At 44.3% G+C, this 24,254-nt stretch overlaps 1 protein-coding gene across 1 annotated transcript; it reads right to left on the reverse strand.

Moving 5' to 3' along the window:
• CHPF (chondroitin polymerizing factor) lies at nucleotides 1-23,767 on the reverse strand. Its single transcript, XM_042444139.1, has 5 exons — nucleotides 23,493-23,767; nucleotides 22,515-22,852; nucleotides 10,616-11,180; nucleotides 9,338-9,520; nucleotides 1-2,230 (listed from the first exon to the last, which is right to left on the reverse strand). Exons 2-5 carry the CDS (start codon nucleotides 22,826-22,828, stop codon nucleotides 965-967), a joined length of 2,328 nt encoding a protein of 775 aa, XP_042300073.1. The 5' UTR covers nucleotides 22,829-22,852; nucleotides 23,493-23,767; the 3' UTR covers nucleotides 1-964.
• Nucleotides 23,768-24,254: the final 487 nt, after the last annotated feature.

Consider the following 24,254-nt stretch of genomic DNA (forward strand, 5'->3'; position numbering starts at 1 on the left):
TGTGTGCTTCGCTCCAGTTTATTAAAATGCAAGACAAATGAGTCCCCGACCCCTGTGTTAAATATGAGCCATTGGAGAGCCAAGCCCCATCTCCTTCCCCCCATTCTGGGCCTTGCCTGCTCCCTGGACTAAACACCCAGCTGATCAGCACAACCTGTGATGTGTGTTGAAGAGTTCTGAGCTGCAAGGTAGGCAAAGTTCACATACCTCCAGCCCAGCCAGTTGCAAAAGCAGGCAAACATCAGAAATAGGGATCGTTCCCACAGTGCCAGAGCCAGCCTGGCAGCAGGGGCAGCCCAAATCTCCTATGAAAGCTATTCCCATGTCTGTACCCCCCTTCCCCCTTCCAATACTGATCTGAGGCTAAAGTAGCCCGTGTCAGGGTTTCCAGGGGGAGTGTCACAAGATAAATCCCTCTGCCCTCCCACCCACGGAGAAACTCCCTTCTACCCCAGTCTGGAGTGTTCATGAAGTTAACACCAAGACTGCAGCCACTGGGCTGAGTAGTGCTGCTGGTTTCTCCCTGCTGGGCCAAGATTCAGCCCCAGCATCTAGCAACCTAGCCTCCTCTTCAGCACACCCCACCCCACCCACCTTTCCAGCTGTTTATGCAAGGGCCCCTCCTCTAAGAGCCCTGGTGCCCCACAACAGAGGAGCTGCAACAGTGAGCCGTCCCAAGCAGGAAATCCCAGGGCAGGTCCTGCCTGTCCTTAATGTGAGACCTGTAGATCTGAGCGAGGGCCTGGACCTGGGCTAGGGAAACAGAGCAAGACAAACACAAGACAGGAATCCATGAGTCCCCATGATTCCCATTCTCACTGATGGCCTGCAGTGTGTAACCCATAATGCCAGTCAGAGTGCCATCGTAGGTTCTTAGTTTGAACAGTCATTTCCAGCTCTCCTCTGCCATCACGGGAAGTGAAGACAGTGGAGAGTGTGAGTCCAGCTGGCTCAAGCCCAGCCCTCATGTGCTATTGCCTTGCTCCTGCTCAAAGAGCACCATAGCCAGCTGTGCTCGGGAACCCAGGCCTTCTAAGCTGCTTTGCACACAGCGGTGGTACTGCTCTTCACTCAGCCGGGGGTTGCAGCTCTGTGGCCTGTACTGCTGTAGAAGGGCAGGCTCCACAGCACGAAAGACATGCAGGTTTGAGTACTTCACGAAAAGGTCATAGATGTCCATGGTCTCCAGGATGTCTTCATTGTCCTGGGCATCAGCCGCCATCCGAGTGCGGGCCGCCATGTAGTCAGCATTGTAAAAACAAGCTTCATTGAAAGCATCATGGTCAAAGTGGCCAGCGTCTCGCACCAGGTCCAATCCAGAAAGCGGTGAGGGCTGATTGTGGAAAGCGATGGTGGGGTTGTAGCCCTGAAAGTGGATAGGGAAGAAAACCTGCCAGCTGTTGATGGTGTTCATGCGGCACCGGTTGAGGAACTCAGTGGTGACCTCGGTGCTTACACCAGCCACAAAGAAAAGGGTGTCCACAGGGTGCTTCTTGGAGATGATGTCCATCACCTTGATCTGGGAAGGGGCGTCTGTCTTGACACTGATCCAAGGAATCTTCACCTGTGTGTAGCGCCGTTCGTATTCAGCAATACGGGCCTTCACTGCTCCAAAGACATCATTCTGAGCAACCTGCTGAGCCTCAAAAGGATCATAGATAAAAAGGAAGGTCAGGACAGCATTCTCTGCATTCTCAAAAGCTGCTGTGGCATAAACCTCTAGGAAGCGTGCAGCATAATCCCGCTCAGCTGCTGTCAGTGGCAAGATGACGTTCACTCGGCTAGCCTCTGTCACATAGGGCATAGGAATGATCTCTACCTCGCTGAGAGGGCGCAGCAGGTGTACCCTCTTGGCCAGGGAGCGGCTGTGCCCCTTCTGGGTCACCACCTCCAGCTGCAGGTCTAGTGTGTACTCCATGCCCCGTGTGGGGTCAAAGCGGCGGTAGCCATTCAGCAGCTGCTGCTTGCGCACATGTAGCACTGGCTGGTAACGGCGGTTCAGCTCTTCCACTGCTGCAGTGACCACGTCTGCAACATCAGCGGCATCTGCCCCTCGGAGCTCACACTTGGGGGCCCCGTCCACACAGGCAAAAGCCGACTCTTCAGTAAAGTAGTCCCACCGAAGCACCTCAAATCGGGTCTTGGGCTGGAAAGGGGGAGCAATGCCAATGGGCCACGTGGCACTCAGAGCTCCATCTGCTGAAAGGCTGCTGGTATTCTGGATCTCCAACTGCAAAGACAGAGGGATGGGAACAGAGAGTCAAAAGAGGCCCAATAAAACTCATTCATCCAGACACACTCCCTATGGTTAAGAGCAGTTCCTACTTCTATTTCATTTAAGGGCTAAGTCTCTGCAAGCACCCACGCAAAAACAGCCCTCCATCAGCAATTCAGGTCCCATTTCTACACAACCTCTACCCTTTATCAGTTACACTTAGAATTTACAAAACAGGTTTTGAAAATTAAGCACTACGTAATCTTCATACGTTTTCGCTCATCAAAACACAGTCCTGGGAGAAGCCATTGTTACAGAAATGGGGAAAGGAGGCAGTCAGATAGTGGCTTCCTCCAAGGCCACATGCTGACTCCTGCTCTGGTCTCCCAGATCCAAGAGCATTCCCAGTATCTTTCTCTCCCAGTTCCTCAACACAATTTCTTCTTGGTCAGTCACCTCACTTTGGGACACCTTTGACAGGACAGCATAACGAGCTCCCCCTGTGAATTCCTAAATTATGCACAGGCACTTTTCCAGTCTTCCCCAAATCAACAGGGCACTTATATTAACAGTGCATTTCACTACTTCAGCTGTCAGAAAGATTTCTGTGATGAGAACACCATGGGAAACTCCTTGCCCAGACGAAATGCCACTCTACAACAGGCACATGCTATTCAAGTAGCCATCAAGTAGGGAAAGCATGGACCTCCCACAGACTGCATCAGACTAGCATAGAGGAGCACTATTCCTGGTCTACTAGCCAAGTGAAAACATTTTTGTGCTGCCAAACCTTTACAAACTGTTGAAATTGGGCTCTTAATGCTGTGTGCTGCTGGTTTTGAAGGTCTGTAAATAGTTTATTTATTTATTTATGTTTGTTATTTTAATGTATTTTACGCAGTCCAACCATATTCACTGGGGTTAGGGATGAACGACCCTCATGAATGTGGAAAAGCCACAAATAAAAAACCATATTCTTTTTAGCAAAGAACATCTCTCTAGGAATCTCTACATCCTCCAGTGCAACTCTGGTCAACATCTGCCAGAGACTGATCATAGAATTATGCTAGAGTACCTACAAATGCCTAGAGAAATGTTTTCTCTAGGAACTTCTATGTTCTCCAGCACAACTCTATGATCAATTTCAGGCAGAGTTGCGCTGGAGGACCTAGAGATTTCTAGAGAGAACATATTAATCAAATCCACAAATAGTCAAAGCTGCAAAAGTCAAAGCTGCAAATGTGGAGAGCCAACTGTAATTGTTTTAGTATATGACTGTTTAATTCTGCAGTTGCCCCTCCATTTTCATGGACTTGGAAAACTTGCCCATTTGCTAGCGGCAAACAGAGGGGAACAAAATAGGACACTCACTGCTATTCAAGCCAACGGGGCTTGAATATCAGTGATTTTCCATTTTCACGGGAGGGTCCAAAATGGATCCCACCACAAAACAGAAGGGTGACTGTATATTTTATTCTCTCATTTAACCATTGTAGTGTTTTTAACCTGTTTTGTTTTAAAATGTTGTTAACTGCCTTCAGTCCCATTACTGGGAGAAAGGTAGGATATAAACAAATAAAACAGTAATAATAATAATAATAATAATAATAATAATAATAATAATAATAATAGCTAAACATCTATCCAACCTACATTGCATCATATGATCATCACAGACTGGAAGAATACATATGGAAATATATCATCCTACCACCTGGTGGCAGTATTGTCCCATATTGCTTCCATACATGCACTGTTCTTCTGCCAAGAACTAAAACACTGCTATAGTGAAACACACACACACAGAGTGTGCGTATATGAGAATGCAAGCAAACATATACAGAAGAAATGTAGCACAAGAGATCAGTCATGAATGGACTATCATCCTTAGAGGCTAGAAGCAGAAGCCCTGACATATCAACGTGTGAGAGCCATACTCAGACCATCTAACTATATCATCTACACTGACGAGCAGCAACCTTCTAAGCATTTAGAGGACAGTCTTCCCTGGTCATAGATGGAGCCTACAGAGCGTAGCCTCCTGTGTATGTGAAATACATACTCTACCATTGACTTATGATTGTTTCCTCCCTCATGCAAAATGAACTCATAACTTCTCCATAAGCTGCTGTTCAGTCCTCAGCACACTCGGGACTTACAATTCCTCAACAAGCTTAGCTCCAAGTCACAGCACCATTCAATTGCATAGCTGTGACCTCACCAGCAAGCATACAAAAGTCAATAGTCTGATACCCCCAGTCTTCCTTTGTTTGCTAAAGCAGGCTCTAGTCCATATTAAAATGAAAGCATTCATGCATCCTTCTTGTTATTCCTCCATCATAGTTTAACTTAAGCGCGTTACAAACCGCCCAAAATGGGCGGTCTCACGCCGCTGCCGGTTGCTCCGCAAGGGAGCCGCAGCAGCCAAACCGCGCGGCTCCCTCGCGAAGCAAAAAGAAGCCCCAAAATGGCGCTTCTTCATGTGCCCCAGATGGAACATCGCAAGGCGCTACTCGCGCACTCGCGGTGTCATAGCCAGGGCGCGATGTGCGGACGCTATGCGTCCGGCACGTAAAAATGGCAGCGCCCATGTGCATAGGGCACCGCCATTTTTACGCCCCTGTCAAGTGCTGGGGGTGAGGCCAGTGTGGACGCTAGGTCCTCAGCCAACCCCTAGCACGTGACGGAGGCGCTGCAAAGGCCCGTTTGTAATGGGCCTTATCCTCCTTCCTTGGGCAGAATAGTTAAGAATTCCTGAGTCTGAGGCAAAGTTTCATTTCTTCACTTGTTCTACATAAGCTACTTTGGCCACAGAAATTTATATTATCTCTGGAGTCCTGATGCAAAATGGAAGAGTTAGCATGGTGAAAACCATTACATTTTGTCATCAGCAAATTATAGATTTTCTCAATTTGCTGCCACTGAAGACAAATCATGAAACAGTATGTCTGAAGAAACGGGTTGAAATCCATAAAAGCTGATGCTAAAATAAATCAGTCTTAAAGGTGCTGCTAAATTCCCTAGCCCCACACCCACACTTTTCCCCTTTCGTGTTGAAACATGTTCAGTCTTGGACATATGAGACAGACCATCTGCATTTAAAACAACACATGGAAATCTATTTTAAACATCCCAATTTTGGGATAAAAGTAGGATATAAACAACAACAGTTTAATAACAGCAGCAGCTGTTTCAGATTGCTAGTCTGTATTAATGTTTTACTGATATGCAAAGATAAAGCACTTGTACATAAATCTACCTATGGACAATTGTTTTGGATCACTCGTCTCTCCCCATTCATAGACTTGGGATCTGCAGTTTTGGTCCTACACAGATGGCAAGTGGGGAGGGACAAAATGAGTCATGTGCCCAGGGCATGTGCATACCAGCACACACAGGATTGCAGCCCCATTATAACCAATGGGGCTTGAATATCTCTAATATTTTCAATTTGTGGAGGTGTCCAGAATGGATCTCTCGCAAATTAGGAGGGGTGAGCGCAACCAATATAAAATGGCTTTTCTGAAAATATTATTAAAAAATAAAATTGCTTTGGATCAATATCTACTTGTTTTTGCTTCTTTCTCTGATTAATAAAAACGTGTCTGCATATGTATATGTGTGTGTGTGTGTATGTATCATAATTACATATTTCTTTTTATATATTTACTGCTTTCCTAATTTTTTCTGTATTGTTAAAGATAGGCTTCATTCTGGTTTAGGTGTTTGTTATTATACGGATGTTTACAGTTAACAGTCGCTAAATAAATAAGCATTATTTAATTTATGAATCTTGCTTAAGAAATCTGACCTTTGGCTTTGCCCTTGAAGGGCTTTGCCAATGGACTTGCTTGGGTTATTATACTACTTAATACTTGGAAGGTGGGTAGATTTAGACATGTTGCCTCCCCTAAACAGCATGGTTTCCACTTATTCTAAGGCTCCCAAGCTCATTTGGTTGAAGGCTCCCTCTTTTCTCCCCAGTCTTTAACAAGCAGATTTTAGACTAAGGTAGGAAGAAAGTGGTAACTCCCCTTGAATTAATTCTGTAACAATCAGGAACAGACCGGCCACGTCATTTACTAGTAGGGGGTGGATTTGCCAACTGCAGCTTTTATCAACATTTACTCTTTTAAAAGCATTTTTTCACAGCCTAGCGGGGAAATGTCAATGTTCTCTAATTTGTTTTAGTTCCCAGACAAACACAGTTATTATTAAAGAAGACATTTTCATTAATTTATAGCATACTGCAATGGATTAAATATGGTTAGCCTAGACAAATTATAATTACCCTGATTAATCTCACTATGATGTTTATCTGTACTCAGACGCCACCTGCTGTGCTAAAATCGCACCTTATGTTGGGGGTCAGCTGAGCACACAGGACTTTGCTTCCCCCCTGGAAAGCCCTTCAAAAAAGCCTCCAGTCTCTTCACCATTCAGAAAATAGTTGAAATACATATGGGATTTTGAGCTCCCAGGATGCACTTTTAGGGATTCAAAACCTCATTCTTGACTTTACATGTTCTTTCCTCCCATTTCTTAGAAAAATTAAAAATAAAAAGGTATCTCAGAATAGGTTTTCATTTTCCATTAAAAGCTTGATTATGTATTATTTTCATATGGAGCACCCGATGTACCAGCTAGCAGGCCTCTACATAATAAAATCACTTAAAAACACATTATAATCCAAGACAATATTCAAATATTAATTTACCACAGTATGAAGGAAATTAAAAGCCAATGTGTAATACTAATCAATGTAATGAAATGAGAGTTCTAAGCATCGGTATGCACTTTAATTCCCTTTGATACTATTTTTCAAGCATGTTTTTACGTGTCTTAATGTGGTACTATTTCTATTTCATAAGCCAAAAGGTTAGTAGTAGAGTCTGAAGAAATCAAGAATGTCAGCGAATTCTACACTCATAGTATGTAGGGCTGCAGACTATGAGTCAAAGTCCATCCTGATGGCAGCCAATTCCAGGCCTGGCAATGAGATTAAGAGCCAGACAGCTGTCTGGATTCATCTTGCATTTTAACAAAAGCAAGCCTTCACTTCTCACTTCTTTTCCTGTTCTACCAGCATGTACATATGCAAGAGTTTGGTTAAAAATTCCATTTAAGGAAACTATTGCAACAATGCACAATAAGGTTCCATTTGAGATTATCAAGAGTTAGGAAGGTTTTGGGGTGGGTGGTTTTAACTAAATGTTCTAAATATTTTAATTTCACCTATTACACTGTTTGTTTTTTTAGTATCCCAATTTAAAAGTGATATTTAGGAGTTTATCAATCCACTTAAATAACCTGGTTTACCTCATCCAAATTCAAGCCTAAATCGGGAGGCAGCCAGGTCCTACCACAAGGATTTTGCTATTGAAGCTACCGGGCAAGTACAGCCTGGAGCTTTCCGACTTGGAAAAATGGCCACCATTTGGACCCGGGCTGCAGCCAGGCTGTACTCGCCTGGCAGCTTCGGTGGCAAAATCCTTGCAGTAGGACCCAGCTGCCTCCTTTATTGTGTCTTTCCTACTTAGGGTTGTTTCCAGGTATAAATAATCAGTAGCAAACAAGGCACTAGGAACCTCACTTCTCCACAGAAAAAAAAAGTGGTGTGCAATCCTTCTGTGTAGATTTCTGCATATGAAAGCAATTCATCCTTCTCTTCTCTCTGTTCTCTTCCCCTTACATATGTCCACTGCCTTACATATGGCCATCCCATTTGATGCAACAAATGTGGCTGGAAATTGCAACTGTTTTTTTTAAGATGGGAAGTAGTGAGTGGGGAAAAGGGGAGAGTATATCAACAAGCAAGGACACTCCCTTCTCCTCCATGTTTTTGATGTGTGCCTCCAAGTCACTCTGACTTATAGCAACCCCATCATAGGTTTCCTTCAGAGTTTCTTCAGTTTGCCTTGGCCATCCTTTCCTTCATATCCAACTCTCTCCACAGCAAATTTATAGTTGAAGAGCAACAATAAAGGCTTAAATTTCTGTGTTGATAGCCAAATATGCAGACTTGCCCCCAGAGACTATGAATATGGCACAATAGAAGCCCAAATCTTCTCTTCCTTCCCCTGTTTAACTACAAAAGAGAGAGGGGGGGCGGGGGGAGAGTATGTCTGTAGAGTGGAAAGATAAATAAGCAAGGCAGTTAGAAACAGAAACTGTAATTATGCTTTGTATTCCTATCTAGAATAGGGCTGAAAAACCTGTGATGCTCCAGGTGCTATTGAGTCTAACACCCATCACTCCCAGCCAGGAAGAACAATGATTAGATAATGGGAACTGCAGTCTAACTTCTGGAGGGCCACAGTTCCCAAACTTTGATTTCAAAAGAGAAAGAAGTGATAATATTGTCAATCCTAGACAGAAATGTTTCTAATAACCTTGAGCACAGATGGGAAACCTTTTCCCTTGGAGGCCACATTTCACTGGGAGCAATCTGTCTAGGCCAAAGCAAACAGAGGACAGGCCCAGCCAAAGGTCACAGGGCATGGATAGGTAAAGGAGGAATGAACTCTATAGTTCTAGCCTACCCAGCCTGACTTTCTGATAAATTAATGAATCATGACAGTAAGACCAGAGTGAAGACTTACAAGATTTTTGCAGATCGAGATATACCGTATATACTCAAATATAAATCGACCTCATGTATAAGTCGAGGGCAAGTTTTGGGGCCAAAATTATAGATGTTGATATGACTCGTGGATAAGTTGAGGATAAAATTTAGGGCAACGCAACAAAGGATGTAAAGGACGAAGTTTACTGTCTTCATACAGAAATGTCTTATTCAGAGCCTTCTAAGCCCAATTCCTCTTGCCACTTTTAAGGGGAAGCACCAAAGAGGTGACACCACTGCCATTTTCCCACCGAAGCATTCAAAAAGGCCAGGAGCAGCATCATGGTGGAAAGAGCAGAAGGGACTGGTGCTTTTTTTGGGTGCTTCCAGGATGAACTAAGCTCTTATTTTTTGCCATTCTACTGAGAAGGAGAAGAGTTAAAATACACTACTTACATTGACCCATGGATAAATTGAGCCAGCTTTTTGGGGTCAATTTTTTGACAAAAATTTCTAGACTTATACATGAGCATATACAGTAGACACTCCCTTCTTACTTGGAGCTGCTGAATCTCCTGATATGTGTGCTCCAACTCTACACGGGCAAAATGTCTGTGTAACCGATACATTTGGACAGGGTCCAACACAGGATGAACAGTGAATGCAGAATTGAATCGTGGATCATTCTCTCTCTCGGGATCTGTGTTCTTTCCAAGCTCAAAGTACTGATAACGCAGGCCCTGGAAGAAGAAGTACAGAAACAATTCAGAATAGAAATGTCAAGTTATCTATCCTGATACACCCACCCATAAGTTGTCCAATCTAGCTGTAAGAAAAACCAGCCATTTTTAAACAGAGCTTTCTTCTATAATGCAAGGGTGGTCAAGAATTCATCCCTTCACAAGCTATTTTCTGTAGCTCTCTTGGCCTTTGTAAGTCTGCTCTCTTAGATGCAGGCACAGTCTAGCCTCTCTTTTCAGAGAATAGAAAACATTACTTTTTCTTGTTGTGCCTTCAGAAATTAAGCAGAAATTTAAGCAAGTTTTATTTGCTCTAGGCTGGTTTCTTTCTGACTGCAACATGCTCTTTCAATTGTCTTTTGATATTGCTGCTGTTTGCTTAGGCTCCTTGACTATCACCTTTCAGATAGGTCAATACAGTGTGCATTGCTTTTACTGGAAACTGCACTGACAGCCTCTCTGGCCACTGACGTTCTAACACAGAAATTAGCTTAGGTCAAAGTGGGGGCAAAGCCTTTTTTTGTCCCAGAAAATTCAAACACGTTATATTTTTCATGGTAAGCTGTCGTATACACAAAAATAGAGAAATGCATCCCAGTGTCTGAAGATCATATTAATCTGTAGTCAGATTTCATCATAACCGCCAAAATGAGAATAGATTTCTGGACTAAATATGTCAGTCCAGCACTCATTTCAAATGATGAGTTATCCGCTTTCTGAAAAGAGTCAACTGACAAGATAAAAAAATAAAATCACCATAAATCTGTGTTGACTGATGATGCACCTGGGGTCTGGTCAAGCACTGAGAAAACTGTGAGCCCTTGTGCAATAGTGTGAACTAGGCAGGCGTAGTGACTGCATGTTAGGGCTGCTACTCATGTGGCTGTACCTCCTACATGAGGTAACATTTTAATTACAGCAAAAAAGAAAACCTTGTACAGTATTCTTACAAAACTGTACACTGGTGCCCTCTCTTTCTCACACAAGGACATTGTGTCAAAAAAAGAAAAAAAAAAGAAAAAAGAAAATGCTTCCATGTGCCATAGCCCTCAGTGGATAAAGAGCAGGGGCTATATCAGCAGAACCAACTCTCACCTCATGCTCTGCTACACAGTCCACCCCTGTGTAGTCAATGATGCAGCGCCCCAGCCACTCATCAGGGCGAGCACTCAGGATGTCATTCCGGCAGCTTTCCAAATGAGGCTGCAAGCGCAGAAGCAGGGCTCGGGAAAGCAGGTAGCCAAAGCCGCCATAGCAGTAGCGTCCTGGCGTATCCCCACCAATGAACTCTTCTGGTCGGCCCATGTAGAGGAGGGTGTCAATGCTGAGATGAGAGGCCAAGCGGTTCACACGATGGGCTTCTGTGTAGGTGTCATCCTGCACTAGGAAAATCCAATCAAAGTCTGACACATAATGGTCTAGCACGTATTTGACGGTCTGGTACATGTTCCAGATAGGCCTCTCATCACCATGCGTCACCACCATCATGCCATGTGGTACTTTACGCCCTCGTGTGCCAGTGAAGTAGACCAGACGTTCCAGTCGGTGGCCCAAGGTGCGATTAACCGCCACAGCCAGGGAGTTCAACGTGTTCTTCGAAGTCAGTACCCCGACAAAGAGACGTTGCCGCATGCCCAGCTCTGTGCTGATATACCGGGTCCTTTAGAAATAAGCAGTACAGACCAAAATGAAAGATGAGGCAGCTGACCAGGGACAAGAAGATACCTTTACTTCCTGCACCCAAATCTTTATCTATCAAGGGAGGATCAGCTGAACCCTGTGTTTCTAATCCCTCTGGAACATTTGAAGAACAGGAACTTTGCAATAACAGATTACATGAGAAAAGCCTTGTTCAATCAGACCAAAGGCCTATCTAACTAAATATCATGTTCACACAGTGACCAACCAGTTACCTGTGGAAGACCACAGTAGGGCATGATTTCAACAGCACTCTCCTGCCTATGCACCTCTAAAAATGATATTTGGACTGGATGGCCCTTGTGGTCACTTCCAACTCTATAATTCTATGATTCTATATGGAAAGCATGCTGTCTGTGGTATTGGATACAATCCACTAGTGTCCAGAGTCCTGAAGCCACACTTATTCCCTAAAATCTTTAGCTCCCATACATGTATATGTTGCAGTGAAAACAGGAGTTACTGTCCTGTGATACAAATGCATTGACTTGCAGTGTGTTTGCACACAACTGAGAAAAGAGTGGCCACCTCGAGGCTATTTACATATGTTTTCAGCCAGTCAGGAGGGGGGAAATTGCAAATGGGTAAACAAAGGCCTGCTTCGTCTCCACCCCCTATATTTATACCCAGACCATACCCACATGGAAAGCATAGAGGCAACAAGGAAGCAGTTCCCAGATTGCCATGCATGGCCCCAAAGAGGAATCAGAGAGACAAAGATCAAATAGGGCCTTAATTTCCAGTCATAATGGAATCTTAAATATATGTTACTTCAATTGCTCATAGACATTACCTTTATCTCTTAAACCTTTTTACATTTCTACCCTGCACATGTCTTTTGCACCTATTCTGTAAATGGCCAAAATGTATTACTACTGTTGTTGCTGCTTCTGCTGTTGTTCTTGCTTTTACATATCTTCAAGTTGATTCCAACTTGCATCAACTCTCTCCTAGGAGCTTCTTAGACATATTTATTCAGAGGAGGTTTGCCACTGCTCTCCACTGAGGCTGAGAGAGTGTTACTTGTCCAGTGTCCCCCAGTGGGTTTCCATGGCGAGGCAGGAAACCTGGTCTCCTAAAATCCTAGTAGTATATTGCAATCACTATACCACACTGGTTATTTTAACTCTCTTAATATTACTCTTACTGCAAAAATTAATAGTCTTGTGTGTACTAGCAATATACTACAGAATGCATCCAGGACATTCATCAAACCTCAAATGCATAAACACTGCATTTTAACTGTACAAGAAACAAACACACTATCTTGTTTGTAGTTCTGCTTTAGACTACTCTGCCAAGACCTTATTAAAAGCCTATGCTCTCTGAAGAAAGATATGAATCTAACAAGCTGAGTCATTAAAAGTGGAATAAGAAAAAGAAGAAACCACTCAGTCTTCTTGTACTTTCCCAAATATTCTTGTTTAAAATGAGCTGCTAAATAACAAGAGTGTCTATGGGAATCCCATAGCTGTCTAATGTGAGGGGGGGTGCAACTTGACAGGGACATCCTCAAAAGGAACCAAAAATTGAGATGCATCATATATTTGGTCCACCAGTGTCCAAGCATGACCAGCAATAACCTGGAGGAGAATCCTTAGTCAACATCATCCAATCAGGAGTAATGCATGCCAACCGTCAGCACAATATGGTGTCAGCTCTTTACATCTCATCAACATCAAGGAAACCACAGCAACAGACCAGTGTGTGCTTGATGCCCAGTTATTTACATATGCAACACACAATTTCATAAGACTGCACTACTAGACCCATTTGTGATTCTGACACAATCCCTCCCCTCATATCAAAAGAAAGGGGTGGGGAGGAAGAGGTTAGGAAAGGCTCTCCCCTATGCACATTCTAGGGAGATACTGTGTACCAGGCAATGCTGTTCACCAGTGTTCTCTACCCACTGCCCTCTTCCTCTGAGGAAATTCCTGTTCCTTTTTTTGATTCACTCATTTTCAATCGACAAGATGTGGACCTGTTTTCAACCCCAGAAAGAAAGCACCCATGAGAACTAGGATTTACCAGTCAGATGGTCAATACCACTCTTTACCATTCAAGTGCAGTTTCTAAGCATGTGTGTGTATAAAAAATAAGTGTTTTAGGTAAACTGTAATCTTAATTCAGCCTGCATGTCAGAAACCCAGCTAAACAAATGTGTAAGATGCCACAGGGGGAACATATGGTCAAGCAGATCCCACTTGACCAGGTCTGAATCTGTCCCCTTTGTAACCAAACACGAAGCCACCTGCAACCTCCATCAATACACAGCCCCCTTGGGAGCTAATCCTAATCCCCAGATGAGTAGAAAGAGGAAGTAGTGGGAAACAAGTAAAGGAGGATGTCAAAACTAGAAACTCGGTGCCCAGGATTTCTAGTTTGTGCGCTCCCATCACAGTTTACTGATGCAATTTCATGTCTGGCTAAAATATCTGTATTTCAAGGAGGTAGGTAGACGACACTGAGGTGGAGACTATGCAATAATAAAATGAGATGTACAAGAGTTGGACTAGTTAATATGAGGGAAGGCAGATTATCTGACTCACTGTGCAATCTTAGAGTGCAATCTGGAAGGCAGGTGGCCTGTCTCTTACAATTAGCTGCAGGTTTTAATTATTCAAATGCAACAGGAAACCATTCCTACCCACCCACCCCATCTCTACCCTCATGCACACAGTGAGCTCATTCAGCCCCTCCACTTCCTGCCCGTCTCCCTGCTTCCACACTTCCAGCAGGGGACAACACAGGCCATTCAATCTCTCTCATCCCTGGGCCCCCAATCCCTACCTTCAATCTCAAACAGCACATAAATATGGAGTTTGGAGCACACACAGAGAAGCAAAGAGGAATGCTGAGAACCGTGGTGAAAGGGGTCACAGAAATACAGAGGGACATTTCAAGCAATATATTCCACCCTCGTCACATTCTCATAGGGAATTAGTTTGGGGACAGATATCAGCAATGAAAAAGTTGAAAGCAGCACTTTACAGCTGGGAAGGTATGAAATTATGAAATGAACACATTCGGGAGAAATTGGCAGACAAGGAAGGGGTGAGGGAGAGAAAAAGACAACAAGCACACGGAAACTGACAGAGAAAGAAGATGTTAAGGGTAAGAACTCAGCATAATTAAAGCCTTCAGAGGAACAAGACAATTCTACAGAAAAGAGAAGAAAGGCTTAAGAAACAGAGGGATACAAAGTGGTACGAGCTGGAGCCATGGGACCTTGTCAATGGACACTCTCATTCTGGTTTGGTTCCTAAACTGAATCCATCATGATTTTAACATTGATTTACACAGTGGTCAGTGATCTGAGACTCTTTTAGTTCTTTCATTATACTCATCTTACTATTGGCTTTCTAGAGAAAATCAAGATTCTGGAGCAGATCATTAAACAGAGAGTCTGTGAACATCTAGAAGGCAATGCCATAATCACAAAAAGTCAACATGGGTTTCAGAGAAACAAGTCATGCCAGACAAATCTAATCTCTTTCTTTGATAAAATTACCAGCTTGGTAGATGAAGGGAATGCTGTGGATATAGTATATCTTGATTTCAGTAAGGCCTTTGACAAGGTTTCCCATGACATTCTTGCAAACAAGCTTGTAAAATGTGGGCTAGACAAAGAAACTGTTAAATGGATCTGTAATTGGTTGACCGGCCGAACCCAAAGGGTGCTCAACAATGGCTCCTTTTCATCCTGGAGAGAAGTGACCAGTGGGGTCCCACAGGGCTCTGTCCTGGGCCCAGTGCTATTCAACATCTTTATCAATGACCTGGATGACAGAATTGGGAGCATACTTATCAAATTTGCAGATGACATCAAATTAGGGGGAATAGCTAATACTCCAGAGGACAGGATCAAGATTCAAAATGACCTGAATAGACTAGAAAGCTGGGCCAAAGCTAACAAAATGAAATTCAACACAGAGAAATGTAAGGTATTGCACTTAGGGCGGAAAAATAAAATGCACAGATATAGGATGGGTGACACCTGGCTGAATGAAAGTACATGTGAAAGAGATCTAGGAGTCCAAGTAGACCACAAGTTGAGTGAACAGTGTGATGCGGCAGCTAAAAAGGCCAATGCTATTTTAGGCTGCATCAAAAGAAGTATAGTGTCTAGATCAAGAGAAGTAATAGTGCCACTGTATTCTGCTTTGGTCAGGCCCCACCTAGAATATTGTGTCCAGTTCTGGGCACCACAATTCAGAAAGGACATTGAGAAACTGGAGCGTGTCCAAAGGAGAGCGACAAAAATGGTGAAGGGTCTGGAAACCATGCCCTATGAGGAACGACTTAGGGAGCTGGGGATGTTTAGCCTGGAGAAAAGAAGGTTAAGAGGTGATATGATAGCCCTGTTTAAATATTTGAAAGGATGTCATATTGAGGAGGGAGCAAGCTTGTTTTCTGCTGCTCCAGAGAACAGGACCCGGAACAATGGATGCAAGCTACAGGAAAAGAGATTCCACCTCAACATTAGGAGGAGCTTCCTGACAGTAAGGGCTGTTCGACAATGGAATGCACTCCCTCGGAGGGTGATAGAGTCTCCTTCCTTGGAGGTCTTTAAACAGAGGCTGGATGGCCATCTGTCAGGGATGCTTTGATTTGGATTTCCTGCATGGCAGGGGGTTGGACTGGATGGCCCTAGTGGTCTCTTCCAATTCTACAATTCTATGATTCTAGAAGGAAGCATTAACCACAAGTATCCCAGGACAGTGAAGAGGTTTGAGCATTGGACTAGGAGACCAACAGTTCAAATCCTGGCTGGGCCAAGGAAACCCCTAGGTGACCCTGGACAAGTCACACTCTCTCAACCTCAGAGGATGGTCATGGCAAACCCCCTCTGATGGAACTTGTCATAAAACCCTCATAAAAAGGAACTGAAGAACTTGAAAGAGTCACTGTTTGGAGCTACAACTCACAGAATCTTCCAACTGCACAGCCAGTGTTCATCCTTACTAAAGGATTCTCGGAGCTATAGTTCAACAATAGAAACTTTTCCAAGCACTGGGGACTTGGGGACCAGCAAGGCTCCTGGCTCCTTCTCTCTGAAGGGCTAATGCACATAATGCATTTTCAACTCTGAGGAGACTGCAGCAATTCCAGATGTTGCTCTCTTTCACTGTCAAAGCGTGATGTCTTTATGTAATCTTTGGGACCAACTCTACAGTCAGAGATTGTGGTTCCAGACCACATGAAAATCTCCATGTATACATATCAGTACAGGACTGGATCTGTCTCTTGCTGGTACACATGCATAGTAGGGACCACTCAAGAAAACAGCAGGATGTCCAGACTGCTGATTATTTCAGTACAGGGTATCCCTGGGGTAAAGGCATATCTAGGGACACTTTGGGCCAGTACAGACTGAACCACAGCTTTGGCAAAGCTTCTGGCCACTTAGGATGCATGCATCGTTTAAACAGCATACCTCCAAAGTGACCAGAAGTAGCTTTATTTTAGCCTGTCTGTATGGGCCCTTTCTATACTTTGGCTTGTGTGTTGCAACACTTAATTATGACCAGATCAGGACAAAGCTAATCACAAAACACGTAGAATGATCTCAGCCTTCCCAAAAAAAAGCACAGAAGATAAGATTGCAAACTCTCTCATGGTGACAACAAACTACAACAGCAGAACATAAAGAAAATATAGCATCCAATAAGATAAAATATACAGTGGTACCCCGGGATACGAAATCACCGCGTTATGAAATTTCCGGAATACGAAAAAATTACATAGGAAAAAACTGTTCCGGGATACGAAGGTTTTTTCGGGTTACGAAAAATTTTTTGGTGCTTCTCGGCGCTTTTTCGCACGAAATCGCGGCTTTCCAGCGCTAGCAGCTATGGCTTTTTTGGGTTGCGAAATCTTTCGGGTTACGAACGGCGCCGCGGAACGAATTAAATTCGTAACCCGGGGTACCACTGTATTCCAAACAGCAGACCTAGGGAATGCACAGACACTGTTGGATTACATCTCCCATAAGCTCTATTCAACATAGACTACGGTGAGGGATTCTGGAAGCTGAAATCTAGAAAAACATTCAGAAGGCCACATGTTTCCCACTCATGATCTGGAGAAATACAGTGCTACTTTACAAAATCTTCCTCACTGTCCTGAACCCAGTTACTTAAACTTAAATTTCATTTCATAGATAACTGACAAAAATCCTTATCTCTCTTACTCCCCACCCCACCATCCTCCTCATCACCCAATAGGCTCGCAGGAGAGGGACAGACTGCTCTTGCAGAGGTCGGCACTGATCACATTACGTGCACACTTTAAATTGGTCAGAGGGGTACATTAAATGTAATGCATTAATTTTGGCTTCATGACTACACTTCAGGACTTAGATATAAAACACTTACTTTTTACTAGTCTGACTGATTACACTTGCAATGATGCACATATCTGAATAATCCTCCATCTACCAGGCACTTCAAAAAGGAAAGAACTGAACGCCTATGCATGTTCCCCACAAGCAAGCAGTAGGAATGTGCTTATTTAAATTATTCATTTCTCACCTGCAGGCTCACTTTTTTCCTTGGAAGTACATAGCAACAACAAAGTGGAAGATATGCACATTCATGCTGGAAGAAGGGAACCTGCAGAGTTATAAGCAATTTTCTAGAAAGACATTGTAGGGGGCAGGCATAAAGGATCAGTTCTACTGACATTCATTTACACTCTTAAAAACACATCTATGACCATTCCTGTAGTGTTCCACTACAGCAAAGGAGTTCAAAACTCCTACCACAATTTACATTTTTAGAATGCCACCCTGCATTCATTAATGCAACAAACTTAACAGCTGGTAAGGAAAATGCACTTTGACAATGTCACAATACTTCCTTTTGAAAGATTAAACACTGACATCCCATCTTTTTTCCATAGCATTTAAGACTGTGGACATAGGCCAAGCATGGTGTAGTGGTTTGGGCACTGGACTACGCCTCTGGAAGATTCAATTCCACACTTAGCCATGAAAACCCATTGGGTGAATCTGAGTGAATCACACACTCCCAGCCCCAGAAAACCCAATGATAGGTTTGCCTTAGGATCACATTAAGTCAGAAATGACTTGAAGATACAGACCAACTCAGGGATGCAATATCCCTGCAACATAATGGTTAATGTGAAAGAAAATGCCTGACTCACTTCAATAACCTGTACAGTGAATAGGTGTGAAATAGTAGCAAAGAGAATGAGCTGGAAATCAGGATCCTCGCTGCTGTGAACTCCCTAGGTGGTCATAGGTGGGTCACTCTCTCTTTCAGCCTCAGGCCCCCTGCCCTACCCTCTGCAATATCAAGGATATTGACCTATGTTACAGAGTTACTGTAGAGATTATAACTAGATAATGGACACGAAGCATTTTAAACATTTGAAGACTCAATACAAATGTTAAGTATAATGTACAGTAAAGCGATTGTATCAGATAGTAAAAAATAACCTTCTGAGAAGGTTCCAGGGAAGCCCAAGAAGTAGTTGCATGACTCAGCCCACAATCATCCACCCTGTTCAGAAAGAACCAGACATCTTGCTCAGTTCACAGTGGCCATAGCCATCCCCAGTCTAGACCACCACCTTCCAAAGGAAGCTGTTCATACAGAATGACTTCCTGAATAGTAAGAGCTAAGCCCCTAAGCTTTCCTGTGGGAAATCATAAAAAGAGGGAAGTAAACTAAGGAGGGAAGAGATGAGGCATAGGAAGGGGGCTCAGAGATCCACAGCACAGCTTGGTAACATAATACATAAAGCGGGGGGGGGGGGGGGGTATGGTATATATGCTATTGTATAGAATGTTTTTAAATGTTGTAAGCCGCTTTGATTGTTTTCACAAAAAGCGGGATAAATTTTTTTTATTTATTTACTTATTTTACATAACTCACATGTCACAACTGTTCTGTATACCTTTATCATGCCAAAAGCAAGGAAAAACCTACATGCCTACATATTCTCAAAAACCATTTATAAATGAATATATTTTGTTATTTGTGACTTCAACCATAAAAGGAAATGGCCTATGAATTCGAAGCCAGGGAATCAGAGTTGGATTGATTCAGTGTGCCACTGTTACTTGGCACAGATCAGTTTTTCACAAAGTGCACAGTGAAACTAAGGAAAGCACTAGCATAATACTAGCATAATAATGCAGTACGTAGTTCTCAAACATTTTACCCTTGTGGCCCCCCTTAAGGTAAGTCAATAAGGCCTTTGACAAGGTTCTTGACATTCTTGCAAACAAGCTTGTAAAAGGTGGGCTAGACAAGGTAACTGTTACATGGATTTGTAATTGGTTGACCGGCCAAACCCAAAGAGTGCTTAACAATGGCACCTTTTCATCCTGGAGAAGTGACCAATGGGGTCCAACAGGACTCTGTCCTGGGGCCAGTGCTATTTAACATCTTTATCAATGACTTGGATGAAAAGATAGGGGGCATACTTATCAAATTTGCAGATAACATCAGATTAGGAGGAGCAGCTAATACCCTAGAGGACAGGATCAAAATTCAAGATGACCTGAATATACTAGAAAGCTGGGCCCAAGCTAACAAAATGAATTTCAACACGGAGAAATGTAAGGTATTACACTTAGGGCGGAAAAATGAAATGCATAGATATAGGATGGGAGATATTTGGCTTAACAAGCCCACATGTAAAAGGGATTTAGGAGTCCAAGTAGACCACAAGATGAACGTGAGTCAACAGTGTGATGCAGCAGCTAAAAAGTCCAATGTGATTTTAGACTGCATCAATAGAAGTATAGTGTCTACATCAAGGGAGGTAAGAATGCCACAGTATTCTGGTTTGGTCAGGTCCCAGTTCTGGGCACCACAATTCAAAAAGGATGTTGAGAAACTGGAGCATGTCCAGAGGAGGGCGACTAAAATGGTGAAGGGCCTGGAAACCATGTCCTATGAGGATTGACTTAGGGAGCTGGGGATGTTTAGCCTGGAGAAGAGAAGTTTGTGATATGACAGCCCTGTTTAAATATTTGAAAGGATGTCATATTGAGGAGGGAGCAAGCTTGTTTTCTGATGCTCCAGAGAACAGGACCTGGAACAATGGTTGCAAGCTACTAGAAAAGAAATTCCACCTCAACATTAAGAGGAACTTCCTGATAGTAAGGGCTGTTCGACAGGGGAACATACTTCCTTGGAGGTCTTTAAAGAGAAGCTGGATGGCCATCTGTTGGATATGCTTTCATTGAGAACTCCTGCAGAGCAGGGGGTTGGATCTTGTGGTTTCTTCCAACTCTATGATTCTATGAACATCTATATGCAGATACTGCGCCCACCACCCCCACTTGACATAGTATATGAATAAAAATATTTTGTTTGTTTAGTGTGCATATTTTCATTCACACATTTATGTATATTCATATTTTAGCATTTTATAAAGAAATAGCTCTCCTCTTCCTCCTCCCTTAGGCAGATGCTCCAACTGCCCTCCTTGCCCTTCTCTTCCCCTCCAGAGCAGTTTGGGGGAAGGAGGTGGAAAAGGAGAAGCAGGAGGAGGGATCAGGGCTTCCAATCCTCTCCCACCCCATGCAGCAACTCTTACACTTACCTGGAGGTCCTGCCCCCCTACTTTAAGAACCATAGTAGTAATGGATACCAACTGAGATAACTTTTAAAAGGGGGGAAAATCACAGAGGATAACACTATCCCAGTTACCAGTCATGCTGACTGTATGTTACTTCCAGTATCAGAGGTTGCATGCTTCTGTACATCAGCTTCTGGGAAACACACAGAAGAGGTACAAAATTCAAAGATATGGGCCCATGCTCTACTTGTGGGCTTCTTGTAGTCATCTGATCAGCCACAACCTTTGGTCTGACCCTGCAGGAGTCCACTTTTGTTTAATGGATGTGCTTATTATTTTCTGATCAGACAGTAAGGCACTGGACATAGGGCCTGGAAGGTACAAGTTCCAGGAGTAATTTGCTGTATGGCCTTGGGCAACTCATCACCTTTCAGACCATGTTCATCCATCATATACCTCACAGGGCTATCATGAGAAAGAATACAATGCAAATTCTATACATATTGGAGTATTTCACCAGTCTGCTGTAACTTCTGAATGAAGCACAGACAGACAATTATTTGTGTCTGCAAGCCAGCAAGTAAAGTGGGCTCTCAACATTTGTTTAGGTTAGGAGCACAGGACTCCTGTAAAAGTGAAAAACCATTAATAATAATAAAAAAATTTAACCTGAGAGAACACCCCTCTAGCAATCTCTAGGTTCTAAAGTGCAACTCTATGGACAACATCAGAAGCAAGTTGACCAAATAATTGTGTTGGGGGATGTACAAACGCCTAGAGGTGTTTTCTCTAGGAATCGCTACATCCATCAGCGTCACTCTATGGTCAACACCTAATAGAGTTGTGCTGCTGCTGTTGTTGCTGCTGTTGTGTGCCTTCAAGTCATTTTGGCAATCCTAAGGCACAACTATCATGGGTTTTTCTTGGCACATTTCTTCAGAAAGATCTTGCCATTGCCCTCCTCTGGGACTAAGAGTGTGTGGCTTGCCAGGGGTCACCCAGTGGGTTTACATTGACAAGCTGTGATTTGAACCCTCTTCTCCAGAGTCCTAGTCCAACTCTCAAACCACAGCACCACACTGGCTCTCATGCTGGAGGACCTAGAGATTCCTAAAGAGAATGTATTAACCAAATCTGTGAATAATCAAATTTGCAAATGTGGAGGGATGACTGTATACAGATTCATAAAGAGGTGACAGAAAGACTGAACCATACTCAGCCAATGAAGTCAAGCAATATACAGCTGGCCCTCCATATCTACGGATTCTTTATCCAAGAATTCAAGCATCCATGGCTTGAAAATATTTTTAAAATGTATAAATTTCAAATAGCAAAACTTGATTTAGCCATTTTATATAAGGGACACCATTTTATTTTACTAACCCTCCTTATTTAATGGGACTTGAGCATCCACAGGTGGGTGGTGGTGGGACTGGTACCAAACCCCAATGGATACAAAGGGCCCATTGTCAAAGAAAAGCACAATTGTTCCTGTAGCTCTGAGCACCCAAAGCCCACAAGACAAAGGCTTAAGCAAGCAATGTACCCCAACAATATAAAAGAAAAACACAATTATTTTCTGTAGCTCTGAGCAGCCAAACTGTACAAAACAAAGGAATATGAAAAACATTGGGGATGCAATAACTGAGTTTATATTTGGGAAGCAGTTTGCCCTTTATGTGTATGCATGTACACCCCTCCCATCCTTCTCCATTTTCCTTTCCCACATAGATACCTGATTGTTTTCTTGGTAGCTTTGCCAGGGTTTGGGGGCTTGTAAGGTAGGACACGGGGCTCCCAGCTCTGTTCAGGGTCAGTGCCCAGGCCCCCAGGCACAGAATTGGGCTTGCGGGCCGCATTGCCCTGCCCTCCTTGGTGCAGGTGGTGCTGCTGTTGATCGAGGCCCCCATCGCGTAGGCTGCGCTGGCCGGGGCCACAGGGCTCTTCTACCCAGGTGACACTGAGGAGGCTGAGGGTGAACCCCAGGGACACCCCGACCACCACTGGCCCCACCGGGCGGAGAAGAGACAGGACCAAGGAGAAGCGCATGGCGCCCCTCTGCCTCGATGAAACCTGGGCACGAAGGAGAGACCAGAACATAAATACAACACATAATGAATATAATAATAATAATAATAACAACAACAACAACAACCCTGAATTAAGGGGCACTAAGGAAGGAGGGAGGAGTATAAACACAAATAACAGTAATGATAACAACAATAACCCTGAATTAAGAGGCTAATAAGGAAGGAGGGAAGGAAGGAAGGAGAGAGTGGAGTATAACTACAAATAATGGTAATAACAATAATAACAACAACAATAATCCTGAATTAAGGGAGCACTAAGGAAGGAGGGAGGGAAGAAGAGAACAAGGTATAAATAATAACAACAATAATAATAACAATATAGCAGTAATGACAACAACGCTGACTCTAGGGGCCACTAAGGAGAGGGTGAGGAAGAGGGGCGGCCTCTGTGCTCAGATGGAGGAGAGGGGGGCTCTTCCGTCCAGGTAAAAAGGGGGCGGAGCAAAGAAGCCCCGGAACGGAAGGAGCGGTCTTCAGGGGAAAGGGGGAGGACAATGGGGAGGGACCGGCTCAGGCAGCGGACGCGGAGAGGGGCCCTCCCCACCCGGAAGGTCACTGCAGGGGTTCGTGGGGAGAGCGGGGCTCTTCCGGCCAAGAGAAGCCAGGCCGAGGAGGGGACGAACCTGATGCCGGCTGCGGGTCCTGAGGAAAGAGGGGAGGGGCCGCTGCGGCTGCCAAGCAACGGAAGAGGGCGGGGTCCGGTCCAGTTCTGGGACCCCTGCGCGAGGGAGGGGCCCTATTGGCGCAGCCGTTCCATCCTAGCGCCAGGGAATGCGCGCGCCAGCTCGCGGGGGGGCGGAGCGAGCAAGCGAGCCAACGACCCTTCCTCGCTAGTCTCCGCGCCACAGGAGCCGCCGCCGCCGGGCCCTTGCTCCGACGTGTCATCCGCGCGCGCGGCCCCGCCCCTTCCCGATTGCGTCATCCGCCCGCGGTCCCGCCCTCTTTAACCTTCTCCGCCAATCCCTGGCCGAAGAGGCGCTTTCGTCACCGCCCGATTTCCCAGCATGGTTCAAAGCGAGGCTGAGGCAGAAGGAGGGAGTCGCAGTGAGGCCTCCTCCGCAGCTGTGTCGCATGGAGTGCGCAGTCATTCGTTTTAAAAGGAAGCGTTACAAAGTGTTAGGGAGCCAAGTGCTTGACTCTGGAGTCCTGAGTTCGAATCCTGGCTCGACCATGTAAACCCATTGGGTGGCCTTGGGCAGGTCACACTCTCTCAGCCTCAGGAAGGCAAAGGCGACCTCCCCTCTGAACCAATCTTGCTAAGCAAACCCCGTGGCAGGGTCGCCACCAGTCTCAGACGACTGGAAGGCACGCGAAACTAACCACAACGTTGAAACGTGGTTGAAAAGGCTTTGTGGCTGTAGCTGTGGAGCCAGAGGGGTGGCTGC

This window comes from Sceloporus undulatus, chromosome 1, assembly GCF_019175285.1.
Source record: "Sceloporus undulatus isolate JIND9_A2432 ecotype Alabama chromosome 1, SceUnd_v1.1, whole genome shotgun sequence".
Lineage (NCBI taxonomy): Eukaryota > Metazoa > Chordata > Lepidosauria > Squamata > Phrynosomatidae > Sceloporus > Sceloporus undulatus.